The sequence below is a fragment of the Calypte anna genome, chromosome 13 (genome assembly GCF_003957555.1).
Source record: "Calypte anna isolate BGI_N300 chromosome 13, bCalAnn1_v1.p, whole genome shotgun sequence".
NCBI lineage: Eukaryota > Metazoa > Chordata > Aves > Apodiformes > Trochilidae > Calypte > Calypte anna.
This window is the reverse complement of record NC_044259.1, coordinates 14,894,434-14,919,400: the sequence shown is the minus strand read 5'-3', so window position 1 is coordinate 14,919,400 and position 24,967 is coordinate 14,894,434. Positions and strand designations below refer to the sequence as shown.

At 39.3% G+C, this 24,967-nt stretch overlaps 1 protein-coding gene across 6 annotated transcripts in view; it reads right to left on the bottom strand.

Annotated features, from left to right (window-relative positions):
* Positions 1–24,967, bottom strand: part of LOC103529960 (core histone macro-H2A.1) — a 45,126-nt gene that overhangs the window by 1,501 nt on the left and 18,658 nt on the right. For 2 of the 6 annotated variants that reach the window (XM_030459012.1, XM_030459017.1), the window contains exons 3-8: positions 21,230–21,336; positions 19,587–19,784; positions 17,826–17,936; positions 11,888–11,987; positions 6,402–6,491; positions 3,511–3,685 (exon numbers count right to left, since the gene is read on the bottom strand). In XM_030459012.1, the coding sequence (XP_030314872.1) occupies positions 3,511–3,685; positions 6,402–6,491; positions 11,888–11,987; positions 17,826–17,936; positions 19,587–19,784; positions 21,230–21,336 (781 nt within the window). Of the gene's footprint in view, positions 1–3,510; positions 3,686–6,401; positions 6,492–10,329; positions 10,421–11,887; positions 11,988–17,825; positions 17,937–19,586; positions 19,785–21,229; positions 21,337–24,967 lie in introns of all 6 variants that reach the window. The other 4 variants (XM_030459016.1, XM_030459015.1, XM_030459013.1 and 1 more) reach the window with 4 other exon arrangements.

Here is a 24,967-nt window from a genome sequence, read left to right as displayed (position 1 = left end):
ATTACAGACTAATTCAATCTAAGTACAGTCATAAGAAAAATATCTGAAAGACATCTGCTTGGTATCAACCAGAGAGATCTGAAAACCAGAGGCCTTTCTACTCCTCTAGCAATGCCTTAAGAAAAGGCTCCTGCCCCTCTCTTCTGGAGAAGCCACAAACAAAACAAACCTTGCTGCTTTCTCAGATGACAAAACCCTGCAGGGGCTGAATGTCAAAGCTCAGTGCCTCATCTTTTACAAGCCTTTTCATATTTTTATCTAGCAGCCCTTGTCAGAAAGCTTCATCTAATCTAAAAACAGGTCAAGCACAAATAAAACAGTCTGAACAAAGCCATGACCTGAACTGTTAGTTTTACAGGTCACGGCAAACTCCTGAAATGACACCTGGTAACCACTTTGAGTGGGGCCTAAGCTTTGCTCAGGCCAAGGTCTGAGCACTCCATAAACTGCAGGTGATGGGACGTGGTCACTGTCACAAGAAGGACACAAATACAACTTGAAAGAGCCCGCTGAACACCACCTGGTTGCCTGACATGCACTTAAGAATATACAATAGTCCATACTCCCCATTACAAAGTGGGGAGTATTAATACTACTACTAATTTACAGATTCCACAGATGGCTGAGTTTCTCAGAGTTTCCTCAGCAATTCCAAGAAGCTGGCACCTCTGGCACTGCCAGCTGCAACTCCACTTGCTCACTGGAACATCCAACCCTGATAATAAAGCACTGCTGTACTCTATCTCTCTCATTACAGGCTGCAAGACACAAAATGAGAAAGGCAACTCCTGTGTCATGGCCTGCTTGCTGCACATTACCCTGCCATAAAATACAGCCTGAGAGCAACCCTGATGTAGTGCTGCCTCTAATGTGATATTATACCTGCTGTCCAAAGGTAATGTTTGTGATATTTCAGTGATGATGACATGAAATAGCTCGTGCTGTTTCTTTCTTTTCTGAAAATGACCCATTTTTTTTACTATTTTTTATTTTTTACTAAAGAAAAGGAAACAGCATTGTGAAAAAAACCTTTTACTCTTCCCAAGCCAAATGAATTGGTCAGGGAGAGTCAGCTGAGTGAGACATTAATCAGCTGAGATCAGTTTTGACAGAGGAGCTACTTCCTACTGTCAGCTTATGTGGAGAAAAAGACACAGACTCAATGTGCCTCCATATATGATCACTTGCTAGTTCCTTATGAATGCTGCATCCTGGCATATATTCAACAGATCTCTGAGGATGCCCCTGAGCAGGAATTGTCATGCAGGCCAGCATCAAAATCAGGGTATACACTGTTTCTTAACTGCTCACAGGGAACACTGAAGTCATAGAAGGTAGGGAGGCCATGGGACAAATGAAAAAGCAGCAGCCTGGTCAAAGGGAGGCAGCAGCACAAAGGGAAGCTGAGTAAGGCAAATTGTTTAGGACCACTCTCTTAAAGAAAGGAAAGAGCAGAAAAAATCAGATGCTGGCCTAATGGCCATGTGTGGGCTACAAGAAACAGAAGCCTCTTGCATTGATCCACGGGTCTGAGTTAAATTCTTGTGAAAAGGCAGTTTTGAGATTTTAGCCAAGCAAGTGTCAATTCAGATCAAAGCCAGAGAGATCTTTACTCTCAGAATGATCTTATGTTCAATCCCTACCTCTCCTTTCCCTGCTCTTCTGCTGGCCCCACCAGACTGAACTCCAGACTACCTCTGTACAGCACCCAACTTGTGCTTTCCACACACTGGAGCTGAGCATCTGGCCCACTGAATGCTACAAGCATGCTATTTTATTTCCCCCTGTGATTTATTTGAACTGCCCTCATGTAATCCTATTCCTTCACTATAAAAGAGAATTAAACTGTTTATGTGGGTTTATTGGGTGATGTCTGCTTGACAGATGTCTGTACGTGAACAGCTGCATACATGTGGTGTCTTTGGCATTTGTTGCCTTTCAAAGCTTTACTTTTAGGGGTTTTTTTTAACGCCTCTGACTTCATAAAAACAAGTAAAGAGCCTTGTCAGAATATATTCAGTTCTTTCCAAAATTGATTTATGCTTGGGTATCTCTAATTAAGGAAAAAAAAAAAGGAAAATAAAAAACCTCATCTATTTGTCAAGGCCTGTTGGATCCCTCTCCATCTTTCCAAAGCACCACTTCAACTGGCTGGAGTCAGAATGACATGCCTATGCCAAAGCTGAGAGCTAAGCCACAGATCTTGCCTGTCAGTAACCAGATTTCAAAACACAATGTGAATCTCATGATTAGTCAGGATTTCACCATCTTCCAATACCAACCAGCTACTTCACAACAAGGGCTGGGAATGGATCTTTGCTTGGCAAAGATACTTCACAGTCTTGCTTCAGGCACTCATGTAACCAGCTCCACAGCCACTCTCCAGTCTGGAGAGGAATACAGCTTCTCCTAAAGAGCAGCTCAGAGTTTCTCTTTGTACTGACTAACCTGTGAACCTGACAGCTAATTCGACACATTAGCATGAACCCTCTGCTATATTTCCCTATCATTCCATACAGTTTGGTCACGTTACCTCCTTAAAATGACGCCCACAGAAATCAACCTTATTTAGAGCTTTGTCTGATGCAAGTCACCTAAGTTTACTGCCCTAGTGAAACTTGTAATATTGTCATTCACTTCCTGCCCTAACCCACTGAGTATGAAGGAATTAATCTAGTGTTGCAACATGGCACTATGGGAAGAATATTCTTGCTGTGCATTGGCCACCTTCTTTCCTGGCATATTCAAAAGGGGCAGGACTAAATACACAACTGTGTAATTCAACCTAAATTTGGTCTAATCAGGTCTTCATACTGAGCCATTGTTCTGGGTCAAGTGTTCTAAACCTTTCTTCCCAAACCCAGGAGCCTCAGATTAAAATCGTAGCCCATATACAGACTCTTAAAAACATGATCCAGCTTTCAAAGGCACTGAGCGTCCTGTACAACACCAGAGGACCTTAACTTTAATTTTTTTTTTTTTTTTTTGCTTTCAAAGATATTGGCAAAGGCTTTTAAGGCCTTTTCCTGAAAGAGTTCCATGATGTAAACTGCATGGAATTCAGCTTACAAATTTTGGGTGAAAGCTTGAAGTGACCCTGCAAATCCTGCACTGGAGGCACATCAAGTTTGCTGCTTAAATGAATATTAAGCCACCTCTTCTGCCCATCCTATTAAAAAGTTTGTTTTATGCACATTAACCTATTTGCCCACACTAGGTTAAATTAGGATAAAATTAGGATTCTGCAGGAATCCCTACAAGTTGAACCAGTATTAAGGAGTGTCAAACCCTGACAAGCCCAAACCGGAACAAGGAGAACGCTGCAGATCCACGCACAGCTCGAATGAACATAGAAGCAACATTTCATTTAGGGAACTGATCTGAACGAAGGGGAATAAAGTCAGCATTGTGGCAGTGGGTTTTGTACCTGAGAAAAAGGTACACCTGTGAGAGCACTTAGAAAACATGACCTATTTGGCATCAAGCAGAGGGGTTGTGGAACAGCCTTACCTGCCGCTGCCAATTGAAGGGAACGCGATTGATTTCAGCTTCTTTTCATCAGCCAGAGCCAAGCAGTTCTTCACTGTCTTCTCCAGCAGCTCCTCACATTTGTCTGAGCCCCAGCCTGGGCTATTACAGTGGATCACAAATTTTGCAGGCAATCCGTGGCCAGCACTGACAACAGCTAGTAAGAACCCAAAGTGAAACATAATTGCTTTCCTCTCCTTAGGATTAAAAGAGTGCATTCCTGATTAAAATCCCAAACAACTGACAAACATTCATATAGCCCCTGGTTTAGATTACAAATCACACAGCACTAAAATATAACAACATGATTACAGAGACTGTGTTTTCCATTTCCAGCTGTGCTTTGCTGTAGTAATTTATAACTCATAGCTATGATCGAGCTTATTTTAGAGAGAGCAAAAATTCATGGCTGACATCAAAGGAAATGCATTTGTATTGGGGACTGTGCAAACTTGTGTCAGGCATCAGAAGGCAGTAATCTGTTAGGGCATAAACCCCTTCCAGGGATGATCTTGCTTTGGTTCAGTTTATTGCAGAGCTACAGTAAATATCAGGATGCTGGACAGTTGCACAGAGTTCTGACTTGTGTAATCTTCATCTATTCCTGCTAAATACAGATTGTTTAGCAAGCTGCTGGTCACATTACAGTGCACACAGGATCAGGTCAGAGCTACTCACTCTGAAGAGTGGTAAGAAAGGCTGAAAAAGATGTAAATTAAGATTTTTGCTTTATTTCCAGCTTTGTTTCTGAGTAACTGTAAAGGTGGCATTTTGTGTGATTTTTAGGCTTTGGGCTCAGGCTTATTTAGGCTTTTTTGTGCATGGGTCATGCAAGACCACTTAAATGACAGCAGTTTTAATTTGTCTTTCATCACATTCTTGTCAGACAGTTGGAGAGGATGCTTTCATAGATTCACAGTGTTTAATTCACACTGTTTCTATACCAACAGGAAGTGCCTTGTGTGTACAAAGAAATAAAGGAGCATTTTTAGTATTCTAATCATATATTATCATCACAACACTCCCATGGGTCTCTGGGGGCTGAGATGATGCTGCAGAGCCTGCTTACAAACTACTGCCAGCTAGGGATTCTCCAGACAAGAGACCTTCTCTCAGCAGAGCACCACATCCTGGGTTTACCACCTCCCATCAAAGAGCAACAACAAGTTGTGTGTTCTGCCTGCCACAAAACAAGGTAAGAGGATCACTGCCATTTCTGAACACATAGGTCTGTGTTTGCAATTAAAAACTTGTACCTTTGATTTGTGGGTTTTTTAAATAAAAAAGGGGGATAAGAAAAACACCCTCATGACAAGTTGAGAGGAAAAAGACCTAGAAAAAACTGTCTCACAAGAGCATAGACTGAATTTTCACAGAGAGCAAGTTTGTAAAGGTGTGTAGAGGCCAGAAATTCTCTGCTCCCTTCTGGAATGTTTACATGCTCTTGTTTTAGTATTGCAGAAGTGCTTCTTGGAAGCACAATCATCACATATGGATACTATCCTATAGCTGCTGCAGGAAAGAGAAAAAAAGACTGTCTTGTGGCAGTCTGACAGGAAGTTAGTTGGAAGAGTAACATTTGGAAGGACAATGGAAGCTCAAACGTTTATGTTCTCATGAGTTTGCAGTCTCACCATGTTGAAAAGCCTCAGTGTTAGAGAATGTCAATTTGTCATCAAATGCAACTTAAATCTTGGCAGATTCAGAATGCATCATAACTCCAGGAAAAATCTATCAAAAGCACCTCATATATCTCTATTCCGATATGAAAAGTGGGTAACTTCATCCTGAAGGAATAAAATACTGTATTGATACTCATCACAAACTTTACTATTTCTGAGGGGGTGTTTTGTAGGGTATTCATTAATGAACTCATTAGGATTGTGTTGAGGACAACTGTTAATTACCAAAAGCAGTTGTCCCTTACTTCAAATGCAAGTGCTCTGAAAGGGAAAGTTATATTTTTGTTGTAGAAACAGAGAACCATAGACACAATCTTTTCTCTCCAACTTGTAACCTATTTGGAAGCTCTTTGGTTTGGGATAATAAGGAATACTTATTATAGAAAAAAAAAGTAATTGATCATACATGTTTTTGCAGAAGAATTCCAAGAAAAGCTGATTACAAATTTCAGAAAGCAAGGGAAAACCCCTAAGTATTAAGCCCCAGAAGTAAACAGCTGTAATTTTTCCCTGTCAGAGCTGAAGTCTTGTATCTCCCCTTCAGCTTTAGCTAGAATTCGTTTACAAAACTGCGCAAACTGTATTTATTTTTATAGCATAAACACAGATGGCAGAATCAGCCTTCTATATGAACAACATGTATCAGCAATTTCACAGATGGTGTAAAATTATATATTGCCATGACCACATTTTATTACTTATATAGTAGATTTTCCTCAGATATTGCAGAAATTTTGATAACCAGGCATCAAAAAGCCTCAAAAGTTTTTATAGTGATGATTTTGGCACTGCTTAAACGAAGTACCCAAGCAGATGCTTAAATTTAAGCACACGCTTAAGTTCAGTGAAAGCCAGAGGCATTTCAGCAAAGCAGATGTTTAACAGAGTTTGGACTCCACTGTTTTGAAAAATAAGCATCTCATTAATTGCTTTGCTGAACTGTGCCCTTATAATCAGCCTTCCCTGTGTGTGCACCTACCTGTGAACAGCCTGCTTTTAATTGCCATATTACGTCACTCCACCACCTCCCAGATGCTTTGGTCAAGGCTGCTTCAGACGCAGTGTGTGTATTTTAGCTTTGGAAAATACAAATTATCTTGTAGCCCATAAAAAGTTGCCTGCAGCCAGCAGGAACAGCCACCCCACTCCCTCCCCAGTTGGTGTGCAGGTTTCCGAAGCGCAGAGCCTCACCTCCAGCTATGTCCAAGGGTCCGTTCTTTTTGCGAAGCTCAATGACAGCTTCCACAAACTCCTTGCCTCCTTTCTTTTCCAAAGTGCTTCCTGAACAGAGAATTGGTATTTTAATCCTCTGATCCCAGGTTTCCACAGCAGACAAGTGAGTCATCATTTGTTTGTTTGTTTGTTTTTGCATCACTCTAAAGTTTTCTGCCCAAACGTTTTTATTTTTTGGGGGGGACTGCAAAGTAAGATCTAAACCTTTTGGGACTTCAGGGTTAGCTACTCATTAAAGAAGAACAACAATGACAACAGAAAGAAAAAACCCAAAGAAAGACAACCCTAACAACCCAAAAACTTTGCATTGGCATCCCTGGCTAACATTCTCAGACTCTGATTTTAATGTCAAAACATCTGACATGACATCCCTAGCTCCTTCCTTATCGTGAGCATCTGTTAGTGTGAAATGCTCCAGAAGAATGTGCTAGTTCAAGAGTGGTTGAAGGTTCATAATTCCTTCCCCTAAGATTCATAACCCCTCTTCACTTACAAATTCTTTTAAAGAGCCATTTGCCACAATAAGAATTTGAAACTCACCTGATCTTGGTCCCTGACCCCCACAGGTGGCACCAGGAATGAAACAGTCTCGTGAATGCAGCGGGCTGCTTTACTTGGTAACTGCCCAGCTTGTTGAGCCACCTTTAACCAAGAGGAAGAGCCTCAGAAATCAGGAGAATCTCTAAGGAACATATTCCTCCAATGAACTTCTCTAACTACAACTAAGGAGCTGGACAAAGTCATTCTGGGAGGAGAAGAGCTGTGCAGTGTTTCAGGGTAACCAAAAGGTATGCTGTTTCCAAAGGCAGTCCATCACTAAATGGTTTAGATCTTATTTTGCAGCTCTAGTTTTAAATATTATTATTAAAAAAAGAAAACAAAAATAGCCCCAAAAAGCATTTTCCTAACTACATAAGCATCCCACAGAATTTTGCACTGTGCATATTAATTATAAAGGTCAATAAGTAAAAAGCAGTGATATCATACAGGCTCTGATTCGAGATATTACTTTGAAAACTGATTTCCAAGAATTCAGAACTATGATCTCTAAAGATGTAGGCATTCATTTGGTGAAAAATCTTACTTCCACTGATGAAGAAAGAAACCCCACATTTTCTGATGGAAGTGCACATACTGTATGCTCAAGGAAGCAGAGCCCCTCCTCCAAGATTCAGTTTACTAAATAGGGTTATAGCTCCAAAAACTAAGAGGGCTGCAAGATGCTTTTGTTTTGACACCATTGCTAAATTTCATCTAAAATGCAGAAGAAAAGTTGAAAACAATGCATTTATTTGTTCATTCAAATACTGACTCTGTGACCCTGTCTGTTTTGCTGTTGGCAGTTTATTGCTCTCAGGGTATAAAAGCTGAGGACAATGAGAAAAACTATGTCTTTTCTTTTGCTTTTTTCACAACCAATTCATAATGGGTGTTTATCAGAAGCTGGATTGCAAGGTCAGACTATGTAGGTCAATGTATAATTTACTTTTTGAGCTCATTTAAACTTTTCTTTTTTTTATATAAAATAATACTTTGGTCTAAGTTTATTCAGACAAAGTCCTCACTAGGAATTATCTGAAACTCAAATTTATCTATCCTCATGTAACCAAGTGGGAGGCACCATCTTACAAATATCTTAGGAAAGACAGTAATGGCTTTATTTATAGCAGCAAAAGCATGCTAGGAAAGGAGAGCCACCCCAGAACTGAGGTGCCCTCAAAAGGCAGGGATATGCCAGAGGGCAGGATACACCATGCCCTTTGCTGACAGACAGGGCTGGCACCAGGGTCTTACAAAATCACCCCAAGAAAGGATGGGGAGGGAAGGAAACAAGTCTTCTGTTTCAGTTATATTCTTGTTGTATATATTCCTGGATCATTCCTATTTATATTTGTCTACATTCCAGTTATGTTCCCCCTGAGTCCAACCTCAGATCAGTCCTAAAACCCATGACATTCATAATCCTCATTTTCTCTTGTTTCAAGGGGAAACATAATTAAGCCTTGTGCAGAACCTAGGAACAGAAAAGATCTATTAAGAAGGTCATTTCTTTGTCATTGCAAAGCTGTAGTACATTTAATGGAGTTTAGCCTACTTTGGTTTAATTCAATCCAGAAGGATCAGCTTTTTCCCTTCTACTGGGAATTAATTTATAATTAAAAGCAAAGAACAACCCTGTCAGTTTATTTCACTGAGCTCAACTCTTGCAGATCTGTTAGAAAGAAGAACAAAAGTCTGATTTGGTATGAATCAGTGAGGTTTTCTGCATTTACTCCTCAATTATATTCTTTTTCTGATTAATAGTGAGGATTTACATTGAAATTGTACTACAGAACTGTGTTGTAAATTAGCTTAATCTAGGAAAGGACATACTGTAACCCATTTTCCACTACACTAGCAAGTTTCTTGATGGAAGTCTTGCTTCACAGCTTCAAGGTTAGTAGTATATTTGCTCACAGGCATAAATATGTGTCACTCCCATGAGAATAAGGTCATTATCTCATGCTTTCCAAGCAGGCATTGGTATCAGTGTTGAAAACAGCGTTAGCAGAAATTTAGGCTGTATAACTCTCAGGATAAGCCCCCAGTACATTTAAATTGTTAGGGAAAAAAACCAACAACAACAAAAAAAATTTAGATGGGTAAAAGTTAATCATTGGAAGCTAAGCATTTGTGCACTTCTATTCTTTCTTACAGCAGTCAGATGCAACAGGAACCTAAACTAAGGAATCAGAGGTGGAGATTTGAGAGACAATTTTCTTTCTAGAGTAGCAAAGCATTTCTTTGTCAAAGGGGAAGAAACAAGCACATCAGCTACATGAGTCTGACAGACTTTAGAAGCAGATACAGGGTATTTATGATACTTTTAATGTCTCTGCATGATGTTTAGCCAGCCAAGCCATAGCTCTTCCTTCTCCAACTGTCTATACAGAACTACATTCACCTGCATGTGAGCCAAAGCAGCCCCTTCAGAAAAGAAGGAGGTGTAGGACATGCCAGCTCTGCAGCAGGACACTGACACCTCTGAGCCAGTACTGAACCATGGCCTTGTGCATGGAGGGAGGCAGTGTGCTCAGCAGCCATGTGCTCAAGGTCAGAGGCTGGAATTGGGCATGGTTTTTTATTTTTTAAGTGGGGTGTGTCATCACCCTTACCAGCAACTGCTGTATTCAGCCCAGATTCTGATTTGTCTTCTCAAATTACCAAAGCAGCTCAGTTAAAGTGCTGCTGCTCTTGCTCTTTTAGAAAATCCTCAAAGTACTGTAGGCAGAAAGGGTGTTACCAAGGCAAGAGTTACTCAGGGGACACTCAAGATGCTGAATTAAGATACCTGTCATGTTTGCTCTCATACGTGTAGCTTAGATGACCTAAAACATCTATGTAGCACCACAAGCTGTCTGCTTGTGGGCATGAGGACCACTGAGTAGGGCCAGAAGGGTCATTGGTCCATGAAGTTAAATATGAAAATATGAAGCAAAGTGAAGAGTTGGGGCTAGATCCAGCATGTCAGATGTGAATATCTGAAACGTGGCCTGGAGAGGGTGTACTGGAACTGGTTAGAAATCTAAAGGATCAGGTCTCAAACCGTATTCAGAACAGGTGTTTGGGCTGTCAAGCAAACCATGTGGGAACTGATCACATGCCTGCACTGAACCCCTGCACTTCAAATTTGGGCGGTGCATTCCATCGTTACTACTGAAAATCTGATTTGGTGCTAAAAATCAAGAAGGGCTCCTGAGTTGGCACGTGTTCCTTTCTTTTCATTATCAGTCAGGACTGCTGGAAGTGAGAAATGAATGCAGATCTGCATAGCTACAACAAGCTTGTGGCTGCTGATTGACCATGCACACACATACAAACTCGGCAGCACTGAACTTGCCATTACCTACTTCACCACCGGTGTAGAAGTCAGAGTTTGTCGGGTGAACGACAGCATCACTGTCGATCGTGGCAATGTCAGCCTGTACAACTTGCAACTACAACAGGTAAACAGATGTATATCAACCACGTTGGACAGAGACCCAGCACAGGCTCTACATTTACACATGTACCAACGTCCATAGTTTTCCTACCTTTACATCTCCAAACCTTGCGCCAAAGGAGTATGCTGAGTTGTGTGTGCAGGTGTGTGTAGAGAAAGGGGTGTAGGGAACAGGAGGAGGATCTTGAGTATGACATGATCAAATAAATGTTAAAATGACAAGTCAGAGCAATCACACGAGAACTTCCAAAGTTTTAAAATCAGCTAATACCCCATTGCACTTTGCAGAAACCTAGAACAACCAGTTCCCCACAGAGCATGACACTAAAATATGGAATCTGTTTAAAAAAAAGAAATTCAGGATCATCAAGCCAAACAAAATAACTAGTTTCTCCATGTTGTCAGCATTAATAAGCTGACAGGCACTAACAGTTATTTGCAGAGCAGTTCATCACTTTATTTCTAAAGATTACAGTCTCCTTCATATGGAGGAAACCATGTACTTGTACGCAGGGCTGTAAAGAATTTGTCTAAAAAAAAGTAAATGATCAGTTTTATATTTTTAAAGGTACAGTTGCTGATTATGGGCTGGGATGGCTGAGACACATTTCTGAAAAGGCTGATTTAAAAATTAGCCTTCTTAAATATTTTTCTTGTTAAATTTCATGTGTACATTCCCAAAAGAAATGCAGAGGTAGAATTACAGGTTGCATTCCATTGAGGAAGCTTTTAGAAAAGACAGCAGCAGGTTTAATCAAATAAGAAGGGAATTCGGTACATAATTAATAGAAGTTATATTTTCTATTAGTTTTGTTGAAGAAGGATTATTCCATCTTTTTTTATTTTTTCAATCTGAAAGAAGAGAGAAGCTTTAAAAGTGATACACCACCTGTGGTAGTAGCTACAAGTTCAGTGTTGGTGTAATGTCAGTATTTGTTTTCACATGAATATGAAAGTGACAAGGAGTAATTGAAGCATAATGGAAACAAATGATTTGATTGAATTAAACATAAAATCAGGGTAGGAAAGATTTGGGGATGGTTAATTTTTTCATCACTCCTCTTTCAAAGACTGGTGCCTAATCTGAGTTTCAGAAAAATCTCTTGAGACTGTAGTTAGAATGGAGAAACTGCTTATTTTGAAAACAACCTGACAAAAAAGTATTTTAGTCCTCAAAGTATCCAAGTAAGAAACCCCCCAAAGTAGCTAACAGTCACATATGATCATTATGGAAAAGAATTTAAATAATTTGATTTAACTGAAATCAACTTGAAGACTAGAGAATAGCCACAAGTATTCAGATTTGGTGAAAAAAGCTTTTTGAATATAGTTCTCCAACAAAACAGATCCTGCAAGATTTGAATTTCTGGTCTTATTAAAATGTATGAAGCCCTAGAGAGTAAATTCTGGGTTCCATAATCTCCATGTGACCGTTAGTTGTGTCAACCCATGCCCCATTTACCTAGGTCATCTTTAAGGTCAATGTCAGCATTGGTAGGATTGATAATGGCCTCCACCTCGAAGCCGGCTAAATTACTGATTTCACTGTGAATAAGGTTCAGCTGAAAAGAAAAGCATGAGGTGGGAAATAACAGGACAGCTGGGAAATCACAGAGAAGCTGCAGAAAAGTGAGCTTTGCAACACAGATGGAGATAGCATCACTGCAAACAAATATGCAAAATAAAAAGCAGATCATAAAAGAGGGTCATTACCCAAAAAAAAAACCAAAAAACAAACCAAGATTCAAACACAAGACTCAAACACTGTTCACACTGGGAGGACATGAATCTACCTGCAAATGAGCTCTGCTTTGGCTTTATGCTGACCACTATTTGGGATTCTTACTTTGGCATTATAGGATGGTCTTTATTTCTCCTCCAACTATAGATGACAGAGACCTCAATGATTTAAGTAGCAACTTCCTTTTGTCATTTAGGAAAATAGGGATTTTAACCTCACCCAGTCATGCCTAGTAACTCCTCTAATACTATTTATTAGGAGTTAAATACTCCAGGTATTTAAAGCTTCTTCTCAACTGCAGTCTGAATCATGATAAAATTATTTCCCACAGGAATAACAATAAGGTGAGGAAGTTAGCACAGGTATCAAGAGGTTAACCTCACATCTGTGCTCTTAAAAAAGAAAAAAAATAATTATTAAATATGAGGAAGTGCAGATTTCAACTTCTAACACATTCTGAGCAAGGCTTACAGACTGGTATATAAAATAAGAAGTCACTGACAAAACCAGACCTGCACTGAGAATGATCCTGCCATGCCACACTAGTGAGGCTGGTTTTTTTGGAAGTGCTCAGAGGTGTAAAATGATAGCTGAGTTTGCTTTCTCCTGGCAGTTAAGGTGTCTCATCACAGCATGTGACCCACACCACAGAAACAACTCCTTCATTTGAGATTTGATGCAAATGCCAAACTTGGCAGAAGTCAAAACTGCAGCACACTGACAGGTGGCTGAAGAAGCTGATCCCCAGGGCCTTGTAACGTGGCTCTGGAACCTGGGTTAGGAAGTTTGATTTCACCAAGTTTACTACCACCAAAATCTGAAACACTATAAAGTGCAAAAAAAAATTCCAGACTCTTCCATATGGGGAAATACATTGTCTACATCATAAACTTTACATCATAAATACATTGTCTACATCATCAACTTTTCAGTAGCTTATCAGGCAACATGGAAAGGAACTATGGACTGAGGAACTTGTCATTCATTATTTCAGTCCTGAAGCCAGCTGCAGTTAAGCCAGGCTTTCCTTCTAATCAAGAGCCTGCTGGGTTCAACCTATGAAGCAAAACATAACCTGCAGGCATGGCAACTTCTCTCATCATCACTAAATTTTGTCTCTTGGTGTTTAATCCAAATCTTGTAAACTTAACTCTTCACATCTTTCCCATGTGTATTTGAGTTTATTAATAGGGAATATGAGCCAATTCATGTAACCAATACAAGTGAGTGAGCCATTTAAGGAGGCTGATATCCATATATTTAAGTTTTATGAAAATAATATTTCCATTTCATTCATGGGATTATATCAATTGACTTTCTCTCTTTTTAAAAGCCTGCAATTTCATACAACTTGCATATGTTGCTTGAGTAAACTATGTTCCCTCAAAATAGGGTGATTTTTGCTAAAAATGTGTGTAATTCAGCCCTGTTTTAAGGAGGGGACTGTTCAGGAATTTGTAATAAAATCTAAGGAAGCTTGCTTTCCAAACAGCTTAGAGTTCCACATGTGGCAAGTTATTCATACTTGAGTTTGAGTCTTGAGTTTGACTACAAGCAACTGCTGTTTCAAATAAAAAGTCAAATCAAACCAAAATGTTAAAGAAACTTCATGAATTTTGAAATAAATAAATAAATACTTAAAAAACCAAACAACAAAACATGCACACACCAGGACTGTTTTGTGGAGATTTTAGTATGTTCCTAAGCATATTTTGTTCATTTTATAGGTGACTCTTTGTTCCCTAAGTCTGTGTTCTACACGGTTTTGCCCCTGATGGCTGCAGACCATTTTGGTTTCAGACCTTTAATCTCTCTCTGTTCCTTCTCATACATGGGATTTACACAGCAACCAGCTGGTTATTAAAGTTTTAATTTAACAGCAACAACAAAATGCTTCAAAAGGTGATAGCTAATTGCCAAAAACTATTTTAAAGAAACCAGAAGTTTTCCCACAGAAATAAACCCCCCAATGACTAATTGCTCAATTTTACTGCCCAGCAGTATGTAGCATGTATTAGACAGGAGTGATCCCCTAAAAGGCTACTTTATAAAAAAAATAGGCACAACTTGCATGTAGGTGTGCAGCAAAGAATGGACACAACTTCAGGTAACATTTAAACTAAATGTTAATTAGATAAAATGCAGGTGGCACTGAGCACATCCATGAGTCTGCTCTGAGCCTAGCCTTGCATTTCTTAATTCAGACAAAATTACCTTTAAAGTCTTGAATGTTTTTCTGGTAAGAGTTTCATACAGAAACCTGAAGATGCCTCTTGCAAACAACAAGCTGAGGTCTCTGCAAGCCTCTACTCTGTAATTGCCTCAGGAAAACCAAGCTAGCTGCTGTGCAGGATGCCACATGTCCCCTGGGATGACACTTGTAGGATATGCAATCATTTATGTATTTACTAGATTTTAATACTTAATTAGTGTAACTCTAATACAGTTCTACAAGTATAAGTGAAAGGTTCTTTGCTAGGTCCTGACCTCTAAGAATTTCTAGCCGGAAGTTAACAGATACCTAAAGATTTAATGCAGTCTCAGTACTTCTATAAAATCAGGTTTGGAACATTCTCATTTATACTTTCAGTCATCAAACCCATGATTTTAGGAGGATGAAGAGCCATTCTTGCAAAGAAAACCCTTCTCTATCCATTCTGCAAACATGGAGCCAAGAAAAAGATTTTTCCCATTAAACACTTATGACTGATGTAATACTCAGAAGTGGGTTATTTTCTTCCTTTTCTGCTTCTAGTAAATTATTTCCTGATCTAGCAGACAGTGGTTTTGCAGGCCAAAGAGAGATTCTCTAAAGGTGTTCCAGGGTGTCTGAAAGATACCTATTATTTGCTTAGGTTTTTCAGTTTTGTGTCTCTGTGTTTGCACTGTAGGTTATTAAGAACACACAGAGCACAAAAGTACCCAGAAAATCTGTATGTACAAATTCAAGAAAAATAACTGATGAATACAAATATTTTTGGCTTTTTGAATGGAAATGTTTAAAATGTTTTAACATACTGAGCTTTCCTACCATCCACGTGAAGGGTGTAACTATGTCTCTTGGATCAGTCCTCACTTCCAGGCCTTCAGCTGAATCACCTCCTCCCTGCCCAAGAGACTAGCAGACTTTTTTTTTTTAATCTTCCCTCAAAAAGCTGCTTAAGGAGAGCAGGGCTATGCTGAGGAGAAGATACTTCTCCAAGCAAACACCTTCTACCCTCACACTAAAGAAAAAAAGCAACATGCACAAGTCCAAGGGATCAAACTGCAACACTACTCTCTGGAGTTGCTATTGAAGGAAATTCTTTGTTCATTAGTTTTATGAATACCACGTGGCACTAATTTAAGCCAGCTATAACAAAACCTTTCTCTTAAGAATTGTATGCAAATATTTTCACAAGCAGTACTATCTTTTTGAACAGCAATTGCTGTAGAAATGGCCAGAAATCATTTAACTGATTTGAAAGCTCTGGAGTTCTCATAGATGATTGTTACACTTATAATTTTTTTTAAAAAAGCAATTATTTGAGGCCTCCATGTGCCACTTAAATAATTAACAACCACCATCAGTACCAGCACAGTCTGCTAAGCCTGCAGGCAGCTGCAGCCATCCTGTCCCACCCAGGAACCTCCTGGCCCACACAAAACACACCTCATGTTTAGGAGAGAGGATGAATTCAACTCCCCCCAGTCCCATGATTGGAAGTTTTATCTTTTTTATCACTAGTAACTAAAAAAAATTATTTTGACAATTTTGAAAAGAATTTTGGGGAACATTTCTGAAAATATTTCTAGTAGCTTTTGTTGGTTTCATGCTAAGTAAAATCTCTTTGATCAGTACAGTACAAAAAAAGGGTTTTTGCATTTTATGCTTTCCACATTTTCAGTCTTAAGGTGCATGCTTAAAAGAACATAGCTTGGTCTAAATGTGCTCTTTTGAGGGTAAATCAGAATAAAGACACTAATATATTATTTAACAGCTCAAACAAAGTAGGAATTTCATTGTTAACTCACACGTGTTAGGAAACAGAAAATTTTGCTGTTTTTTAGACACTGCCTACCTAGTTTTTGACACTAATGATTTACTGCCTCTAAAGACAGTTTCTCACAGGGAAATAAAAGCAATATATAATCTGTGCTAGGCACACCTCAACAGCACCTATGGACCCTCTACCCCTCTGAAAAGAATCTAGTTCATTTGGAGTCTTCCCTCACAAGGGACAAGCAGGTTTTTCATTTTTCTTTTAATTTTCCTTTTGATTAGATGTACTGTTATAAATAAAGGCTAAGACCTGGCCCCTCTCATGTACAGGGCTAACTAACAATGAACCAGTATGGGGATGAGCAAGTCATATCTGTAATTTTTTCACTCCAAGTGAATGAGAAAGCTGGAAATTGCATTTCCCAGTACAAGCAACTCACTGGAAAGCTCTACAACAGGCACTAGCTTTGCTCACCACAGCTTAAAGCAATCCTGGAGCTCATGATTCTCTTCCCCTGAGCCTGACAGCAAAGCCCCATTGATTTGCTGTGTCAGTCTTGCTGGAACAAAATACTAGGTCTTACTGCAGGTTTCCTATGGTAACTAAAAGGAGATCAAAATCGGGTCCAAAAGTCTGACGTTACTTATTTTCTTGAAAGAGTAATTTATTTTATGAATTTTGGGTTCTAATTTAGTCAAACTGTTTTTAAAAATGTGTTCAAAACAACCTCCCTAGTAGCAGTCAAATAACTGCAAAACCTGCCAAAGCAGCACTCGAGCCCTAGCTGTAAAATTAAATGTGGAAAATCAGAAGTCTTGCATAAAAGTCAACATTACTCTCATGCATGTTAAACTCAGCAAACAAACTGTGGAGGGATAAATGGAGAACAACCTCAGTATGAAATAAAGATGAGTCAGAAGAGACACATTCCACAATGGACAATGGCTCATCTTTTATGACACAACACAATGGCCTGATTACTGAATGGTAGAAGAAAGATGCAGCTTTACTTAACAAAATTTTCTATCATGAACTAAAGGCAGGTTTCAAGATAAAAGCCCAAACTATTTTAATGAATTGTCTCTTTAAATGGATCCTCTCCTCAAGCAGATATGTATTTGTATTAAACCACCCCAAGCATATTCACAGGGAAAAAAAGGATCTTTGACTTCTAGGTTTCCATAAAAGCATCATTCATTATTGCACAGCATTAACTTTTGTAAATAACAAAGCAGAACAAAACACAAAATCACTCTTATGAACAAATACCTAAAATAGGTTTTGATAAAAAAAACTGTAAGCCATTTACATCAGCAGAGAAGTGAGCTGCTAAAAAAGACATTTTATTCTTAGCAGCATCTCATCTTTGGCAGAAGTTTAGCTGCAACAATTATGCTGTTTACAAATAAAGTGAGACAGATTACAAAGCACACAGGCTTTCCTTCCATTTAATTGTGCAGCCACATGAAAACTCATTATATGTATTTTTAAAATGCTCTCAATGTAATTTTGGAGAATTTCTATGTTCAGAACTTAATATAAGACACCTCCTCATGTGCTCAGTGGGGAAGTGTCCATCGAACCTTGATGTTTTGGGGGAAAGGGGTGGTGGGAAGGGGTATTCCCTAAGCAGCACTGAAAAATAGGTATTAATTTATAACAATGCAGGAACATACCTTCTGGCCAAGAAACAGGCTTTTGGTGGACAGGACTGTGAAACCATCTGCAGGAGTTCCCTCTGTTGTACTGTCAGCACTGGCCGATTTGCTCACTTCTCCCTGCTTCTTCTTCCAAAAATCCAGTTAATTAGTTAAATCAAGGCTGAGAGAAAAACACCTCTTAATAACACTAAGATCTATGACATGCCAGAAATGCTTAGCAGGCAATAAAACCACAACACACACACTGGAATCTTTTTAGTCTCTAACTGAAGTGACAGATGACATCTGAAGGAATCAATAGGAAAAAATGACCTCAGTGTCTGTGTACCTACATCAGCCCAGGATGGGACAGTTGTCATAAATGTTGTGGCCTCAACTTTTAACCACTTTCTAATAGCTTGTGTGGAAAAAGAGGTACCTATAAAAAACCCATTTGTAGATACAACCTGCCTGGTTACATGTATGGACAGACTCAAGGTAAAAACAGAGTTGTCAAGAGCATAATTTCTTTCTCTCTGCACAGGGAGGTGCTCCACAAGTTCACAAACTGCTTTGAAATCTGGCCATCCTTTGGGACAGCATCAGAAGAATTCCTCTACTTTTTATCCCCCAGAAAATGGGCTAAAAATTTCTTCTGTCTTCTTCGACAGGATCACCTTCATCTCCAGTAAGTTGCAAGGGGAGAGGGAGTTCCCTCCCACTACCATTTTTTCTCAGCTGTATTACTGAAAAAAAATTCTAGGTTTCAGGAATGAATTGATTTACTGAATAAAAATGAGAACTAGGAACATTTTGAAAGTGATGCTTCATGAAGATACTGATTTGACTGTTTTGGTTATAAACTCAATTGCTGCTAAAAAGTCTTTTTGATTTTGCAAGAAAATGACTACTTATAATTTAATATAAATATCTGGTGCCTCAGCAATACCTCTGCTGAGCTACCTACTGTCCCTTTCCAAAGTACAGAAGTGAAATCTGTGGCTGAGCAACCCAAATGACTTAGATGCAAGCTTCTAAAAGCTGCATCCATGCTTTAATTTACACAAATGTTCTGAAAATTAGATTTTCATGGGTCCTACTTCAGTTCCCCTGAAGTTTACTGTTAGCCAAATACCAATGTAGTAAGCAGACAATACAGCTTATTGTGTGGAAGAAAAACAGAACCCCACAACAGACTTCCTGCCTTTGTAATCAAGCAGTAGGGAAAAAAAAATTCCAGATTTAGGGAAATTATTAGTGCATGGTTATTAGAAACACTGTTCTTGAAATGCCAGCTAATAAGTATTCTAAAAGACAAAACTAAACAGTTCAGAAACCAAAAAAGTGAAACAATCAGAAGAGTAACAAGAAAAAAACACAAACAAAACACACAGGATGGATACAGATGCTTTGTTTGACCTGGAAGGCAACTTTTCACATGCATTGCCCATTTCATATGAAATTTGTGTGCTTTTCTTCCTACTTTCATAATCAACTGCTAGACAGTAGGGGTTTTTTTGCAAATAATAATAATAATAATGAGCCTTGGTTACACATACACACGTAAGAAAGATTCCCTACTCTTACAAAGTGAAACTCAAAAAAGGAATGAAGGAATGTTCTCCTTAGCTTAAAAAAAAATAATTATTTCTTAGTTTCCTAGTGTATGAAAAAAGTTACATTTTGGTCCTTTTGTTCCCCTCACCTCCATACTTCACTTTGATTAGGTTTAATTACAAGGAATTTTTTAAAAAGCCCTGATCCTTGTTTGGTTTTCAAATGAACAGATGACTCTACCTTGGATTTCCTTGCCCCTTTCTTGCCTCCTGTTTTCTTTGACACAGTTTTTTTCTGTGATGGAGACTTGGCCTTCTTTGCTGGAGGTGGGGTGATGATGGCTTCCAGTTTTCCTTTTGATCCTCTCTTCTTTGCCAGCAGCTCTGGGTGAATATTGGGTAACACTCCACCACTGGCTATGGTGACCCCTTTCAATAGCTAAGAAAGAGAAAGAAAAGTTGCAGATGACAAATTTCAGCATTTAAGAAAAGAGTATTTACTGCAAACTTTGTACATTGCCTCAAGTTTTAGCTGGTGCTTTTATGTTTCTCAACAAATATCCTCCAAGAGACATAAAATGGATAAAGTTGAGTGGATTATACAGTATATTTTTAATGTAACAGGAATGTGTCTTCTTGCAGGTATGCAGGGTACTGTCAGTATCTCTGGGGCTCACAGCAGCTCTGATTCTGTGGAGTCTTGCAGTGTGTTACCCAGCAACTAAAAAACAGGACAGCCCTGGCCACAGATCTGAGGGCTTTGCCTGCATGAGAGCTGGGACCCCAAGTCCACAGTACAGGAGTGCAATGGGTACCACACTGTGGAGAACCCATTGTATGCCCCAAATACTGAATTGTTTTGAAAGAGCTTTTTTTAAAAACAGTGCTATTTTTTTCTTAGAAAAAAGAAGCTTCAAATGGAGGGTAACATTTATACAAATCTCTATACCTGGAAGTTTTTCTTCAAAAAAATCTTTATGTAGTTGAAGAAAAGCAGATCAATATTCAAAAGTGTGCAGTTCATTCAAGCCTTTAAAAGCAGAGGTGAAAAAGATCATGTTCTGTATTTAAAACCACAGTAACCCAGTTTTTATACATCTAACTGGGACTCTATTTGAGAGGATAAAGAAGGTGATATCAAAGTCTCACCTTCCTGTTCATGTTTACTGCTCCCCAACCCACAACTCAGTGAGGGTCCAAACTTACACAGGGGTGAAGAATGGAAAGTAGTATCAAGTTTCAGACAAAGCCAGAAGGGGGTTGGTTTGAAAGATTTTTTTTTCCCAGCTCCATCATGATACACAGGTTTGGAAAAAGTATATTTTCAGATGTGTTCTTACAGCACCTCACATCAAGGGACATTAATCCTAGCCAGTGCCCATGGCTGACACCACAACACTGTAATAATAATGTGCTTTTTTTTTTTTTTCTCCTTTAACTTAGCAAAAAAAATCTTGAAATTTGCAAAGGACACAAATGTGCAAGAGTTCCAAACCTCTTAAATCTGTAGTGGCAATTACAGACTTCAATAGGATATGGACAGGTTTCACTGAGTCCTAAGCTGTTTCAGGGTAAAACCAACCAAAAAGCATCTGTAAGATTCTCCCCATGTTTCTGTAGAGTTTATGATGATATCTCAGTCTTAGAGAAGTCACTGTGAACAAATGTCATATTACATCTCCACAGCATTTTTATTCATTTTTACATTTTAAGAGTCCTGGAATACAAAATTAAGCTGAGTGCTGCCATTAGTTACTCAGGCAGTGTGCTAGTGAGTGAAGGAGCTGTTTTCTGGTGGGCCACTCAATAAGCAGAGATCTTGAGTTACAGTTCAACTATATGGAAAGACAGTTTTAAAAGTCCTCACACAGAGTTTTTTCTTACCTGATTTAATTCTTCATCATTTGCTACAGCCAAGAGGATGTGTCTAGGAGTGACTCGACCCTTCTTGTTGTCCCTTGCTGCATTTCCAGCCAATTCAAGAATTTCCGCTGAGGAAAAAGTAAGCCACCTTTTAATTACATTGTGATCATGAAGAAAAATCAATGTCTTATTTACTATCCATGCAAAAAGGTATCTGAAATACATAATGCTATTGCTAACTTGTGTAGAATAACCTCATGAACAGCTCATCAGATATCTGGCCCTAAAATTATAATTTTCTTTTTTAGATTTCTAATCATAGAATCATAGAATCATAGAATTGGCTGGGTTGGAAGGGATCATCAAGTCCAACCCTTGAACCACCGTTGCGGTTGCTAGACCATGGCACTGAGTGCCACATCCAGGCTCTTTTTAAATATCTCCGGACACGGAGAATCCACTACTTCCCTGGGCAGCCCATTCCAATGCCTGATCACCCTCTCCAGAAAGAAATTCTTTCTAATCTCCAACCTAAACCTCCCCTGGCACAACTTGAGACCCTGCCCTCTTGTCTTGCTGAGAGTTGCCTGGGAAAAGAGCCCAACCCCCCCCTGGCTCCAACCTCCTTTCAGGGAGTTGTAGAGAGTGATGAGGTCTCCCCTGAGCCTCCTCTTCTCCAGCCTCAACACCCCCAGCTCCCTCAGCCTCTCCTCATAGGGTCTGTGCTCGAGTCCCTTCACCAGCCTGGTTGCCCTCCTTTGGACCTGCTCCAGGACCTCGATATCCTTCCTGAACTGAGGGGCCCAGAAGGGATAAGAAGGGATAAGGTGCACTTCAAGTCCTGTAGTCTAAACAACATTTGTTTTTTGTCCTTTTAAAGCAGTTCCCCATCACTCTTGGCTTTTCAGTCTTCTCAATGCTACCATGTGTTCATCTTGCCAGTTCCCTCTTCATCAGGTGATGAAGTACTAGATATAAAATTGATATTTTTCTTTTCCTCAAACCTGTCAGAAATGTGTGTTCTGGTTTGCATTGCTTATACTTTTTTTACAACTTGAAAAAGTGATGTTTCTCAGTTTCTCATTTTTAACATTAGGGCATGTGAGCACATATCCAGGTTAGGACACTGAATATACAAATTCTGCTGCTAAACTGACTTAATGATTTAATTTTTTTTTCCTCTTTGAAAAGAAGTTTCTGACTACGAAAAGTAATTGATAAATCATGTTTGTTTGCTCATAGTAAATTATCTCCTTAGAAGAAATTTCCAGTCCTGACAAAATACATTTAACAGCTGTGCATATGATGACCTGTATTGGAATTAAGAAAGATTAATTTGCTCCCTTGAAAGGATCTATGAAGAGAGCATTACCTGCTAACTTATCTGTCTTCAACTCAACAATCCCTAGGCAAAGGATGAAATTAATTACAAGAAACTCTGGGGAACAATTAAAAAAATGACATAACATGTTTATCTGACTTTGCAATTCTGTGCTATTGCTGTCTCCATTACACATAACCTTTCATCTCCCCCTGTACACTGTGTTTTACTGTTGCTTTTGGCATGCCACCTTTTGTAAATCTGGTAATGGTTGGAGAAAAAAAAAGGAAAATAGAAATGCCTTTTTTACATCCATTACACACTAGCATATTAAAATTTAACATCAGAATATGGCATGAGATTGATATCACATTTAACAACTGAATACACTGTGAAAGATCTCCCAGCAGCTTCATTCAGAGGCAAACAGAACTAAGAGAGACATTAATCTGGAAATGAAAAAGAGTAAAATCAAAGTTCACATGAACCACACGCCTTTACCATAACACACAGTAAATCTTCAGCAGTACTGTGTAGCACAGACTATGGCCTTTCATTAGGCTGAATTTAACATGATTCTACCATTATTTTTCATTCTAAGTCCCATAATAAGCTAGATGTGACACTGACTGAAGAACTTAAGAGCTGTTTCTGGATGTTCTACAGTTAAGCTTCAGCAAGGATTTTGGAAGGCTTTTGCTATTTTTCTGTTCTTCAAAGCTCACAATTAACTTTACAGTAGGGTGAGGTAGAATATTAAGTCTAAGCCCCCAAAAGTAACTCAGCATATCACGCTGACAACAATTGCTTTAATTTATTTTTAAAGAAGGATTAGCAGGGTAAGGTCAACCTGACTGTGCTTTCCACACCCCTAAAGAACTTAATTAAGCTGGCATAATCCTTTCACATACTTCTCAAAAGCCACAGTTCAGGCATCAGAGGTTTAGCTCTCACTCAGCACTGCACAGAGCTGCCTGTTGTGACAGGAGCCCTGCATCACCTTCCACAGGAGGAGCTGTGCTCTGGGTCACACCCCGTGCATCCCACTGACCTCAGCAAGATTCTCAGGCACTGCAGGAAGGTCAGCATCTCTCCCTCCCTAGCCTAGGAGTGGCTTTGTTTGTATCTCAGACATTACTATGAACTGAAAAGCAAGAGAAGGGTTGCAAATAGCAAACTACTTTTTGGGTTGTCTCTGCTTCCCCCAGCTCTGCTGAACAGTCAGGCTGTGTTCCTCTCTGCAGCTGATCAGCCTCACTATGCAGACACTCATTTTGTGACTAAAGACTCTCAGAAAAGTGTTACGCCTGTAAAGCACAGAGGAATGTTTTATTTGTTCCTCATAAAACTGAAATGTCTGCCTCGTACAGTGGAGAACTGTTCTTGTAAGTGCTAAGCCCTCTTCCTTGGACAGGAAACTCATTTTGAAATTACAGTTTTCTAATGGTCCTTTAGGGAAGCTGAGGTACCCCTTTTCCTTTGCAGGAACAGAACGCTTTGCACTGGCACTGAGGACCACAAAAGAGGAGCCTGGGGAGGGGGGAAGGAGGAGGGCACAGAGGGTGGAATTTTTCTTCTGGCCTTCTCAGCCCTCCAGTAATAATCAAGTATTGCTTGTGGACACAGAGACCAACAGCACAGAGAAAAGCAGAACTCAGCTATGCACACAAGTCTGGTCAAAGGAGCACTCTCCCCTGTGTGAAAACAGATGAGGAGGGATTCGAGCTGAAGCCAATATAGGGAACAATTTTTTGATTTAGCACTGACAGACAAACCTAATCCAAACCCAAAAGATCAGAAAATTTACAAATGCTAAAAATTAAGACTTTCTGGATCTGGATGGGATCCAGACTACTTGACTGGATTTTACTTGCAGACAGCTTAACTTTCACATCTGTTTTATTCTACTTCAAAGATCTAAATGGTGTTTCATCCAGGTTTTAAGTCAATTTTAACTTAGATTAAAATCTCTCTCTCTCTGTAAGGGAGCCAAATCCAACTTCTAGAATGATCACTCTGGATTTAGGTGTGGAGCTGGAAAGAGTAGTAGGTGGGAAAAGGTATTTAAAATTGAGATTGGGTCTGGATTCTTAGATCCAAGCCACCTTTGGAAGTGTCACTCTACCAGGTTCAAAGGTTTGAGTCACCAAAGAGCTCTGTTTTCATGAAAGGTAATCTTCCATGAACAGTAAAAATAAAAAAGGAGGCATTCAAAAATCAGCTCCTGCAGCTAAGCAGAGTCAAGACAGAGATAGCCTTGCTTGTTAAGTGTTGGGGCAAAATAAAGTGTTAAGAGCTTCCATGAGATCAGGATTTACTCAGCTTGTATTTACCCAGCCAGAAGACCAAAAGTAGAACATTTTATAAAACTGAGGCCTCACAAAACTGATCCAAGTTGCATAATGTCTATTCCATGCCTTTCATACATTTACTCAAAG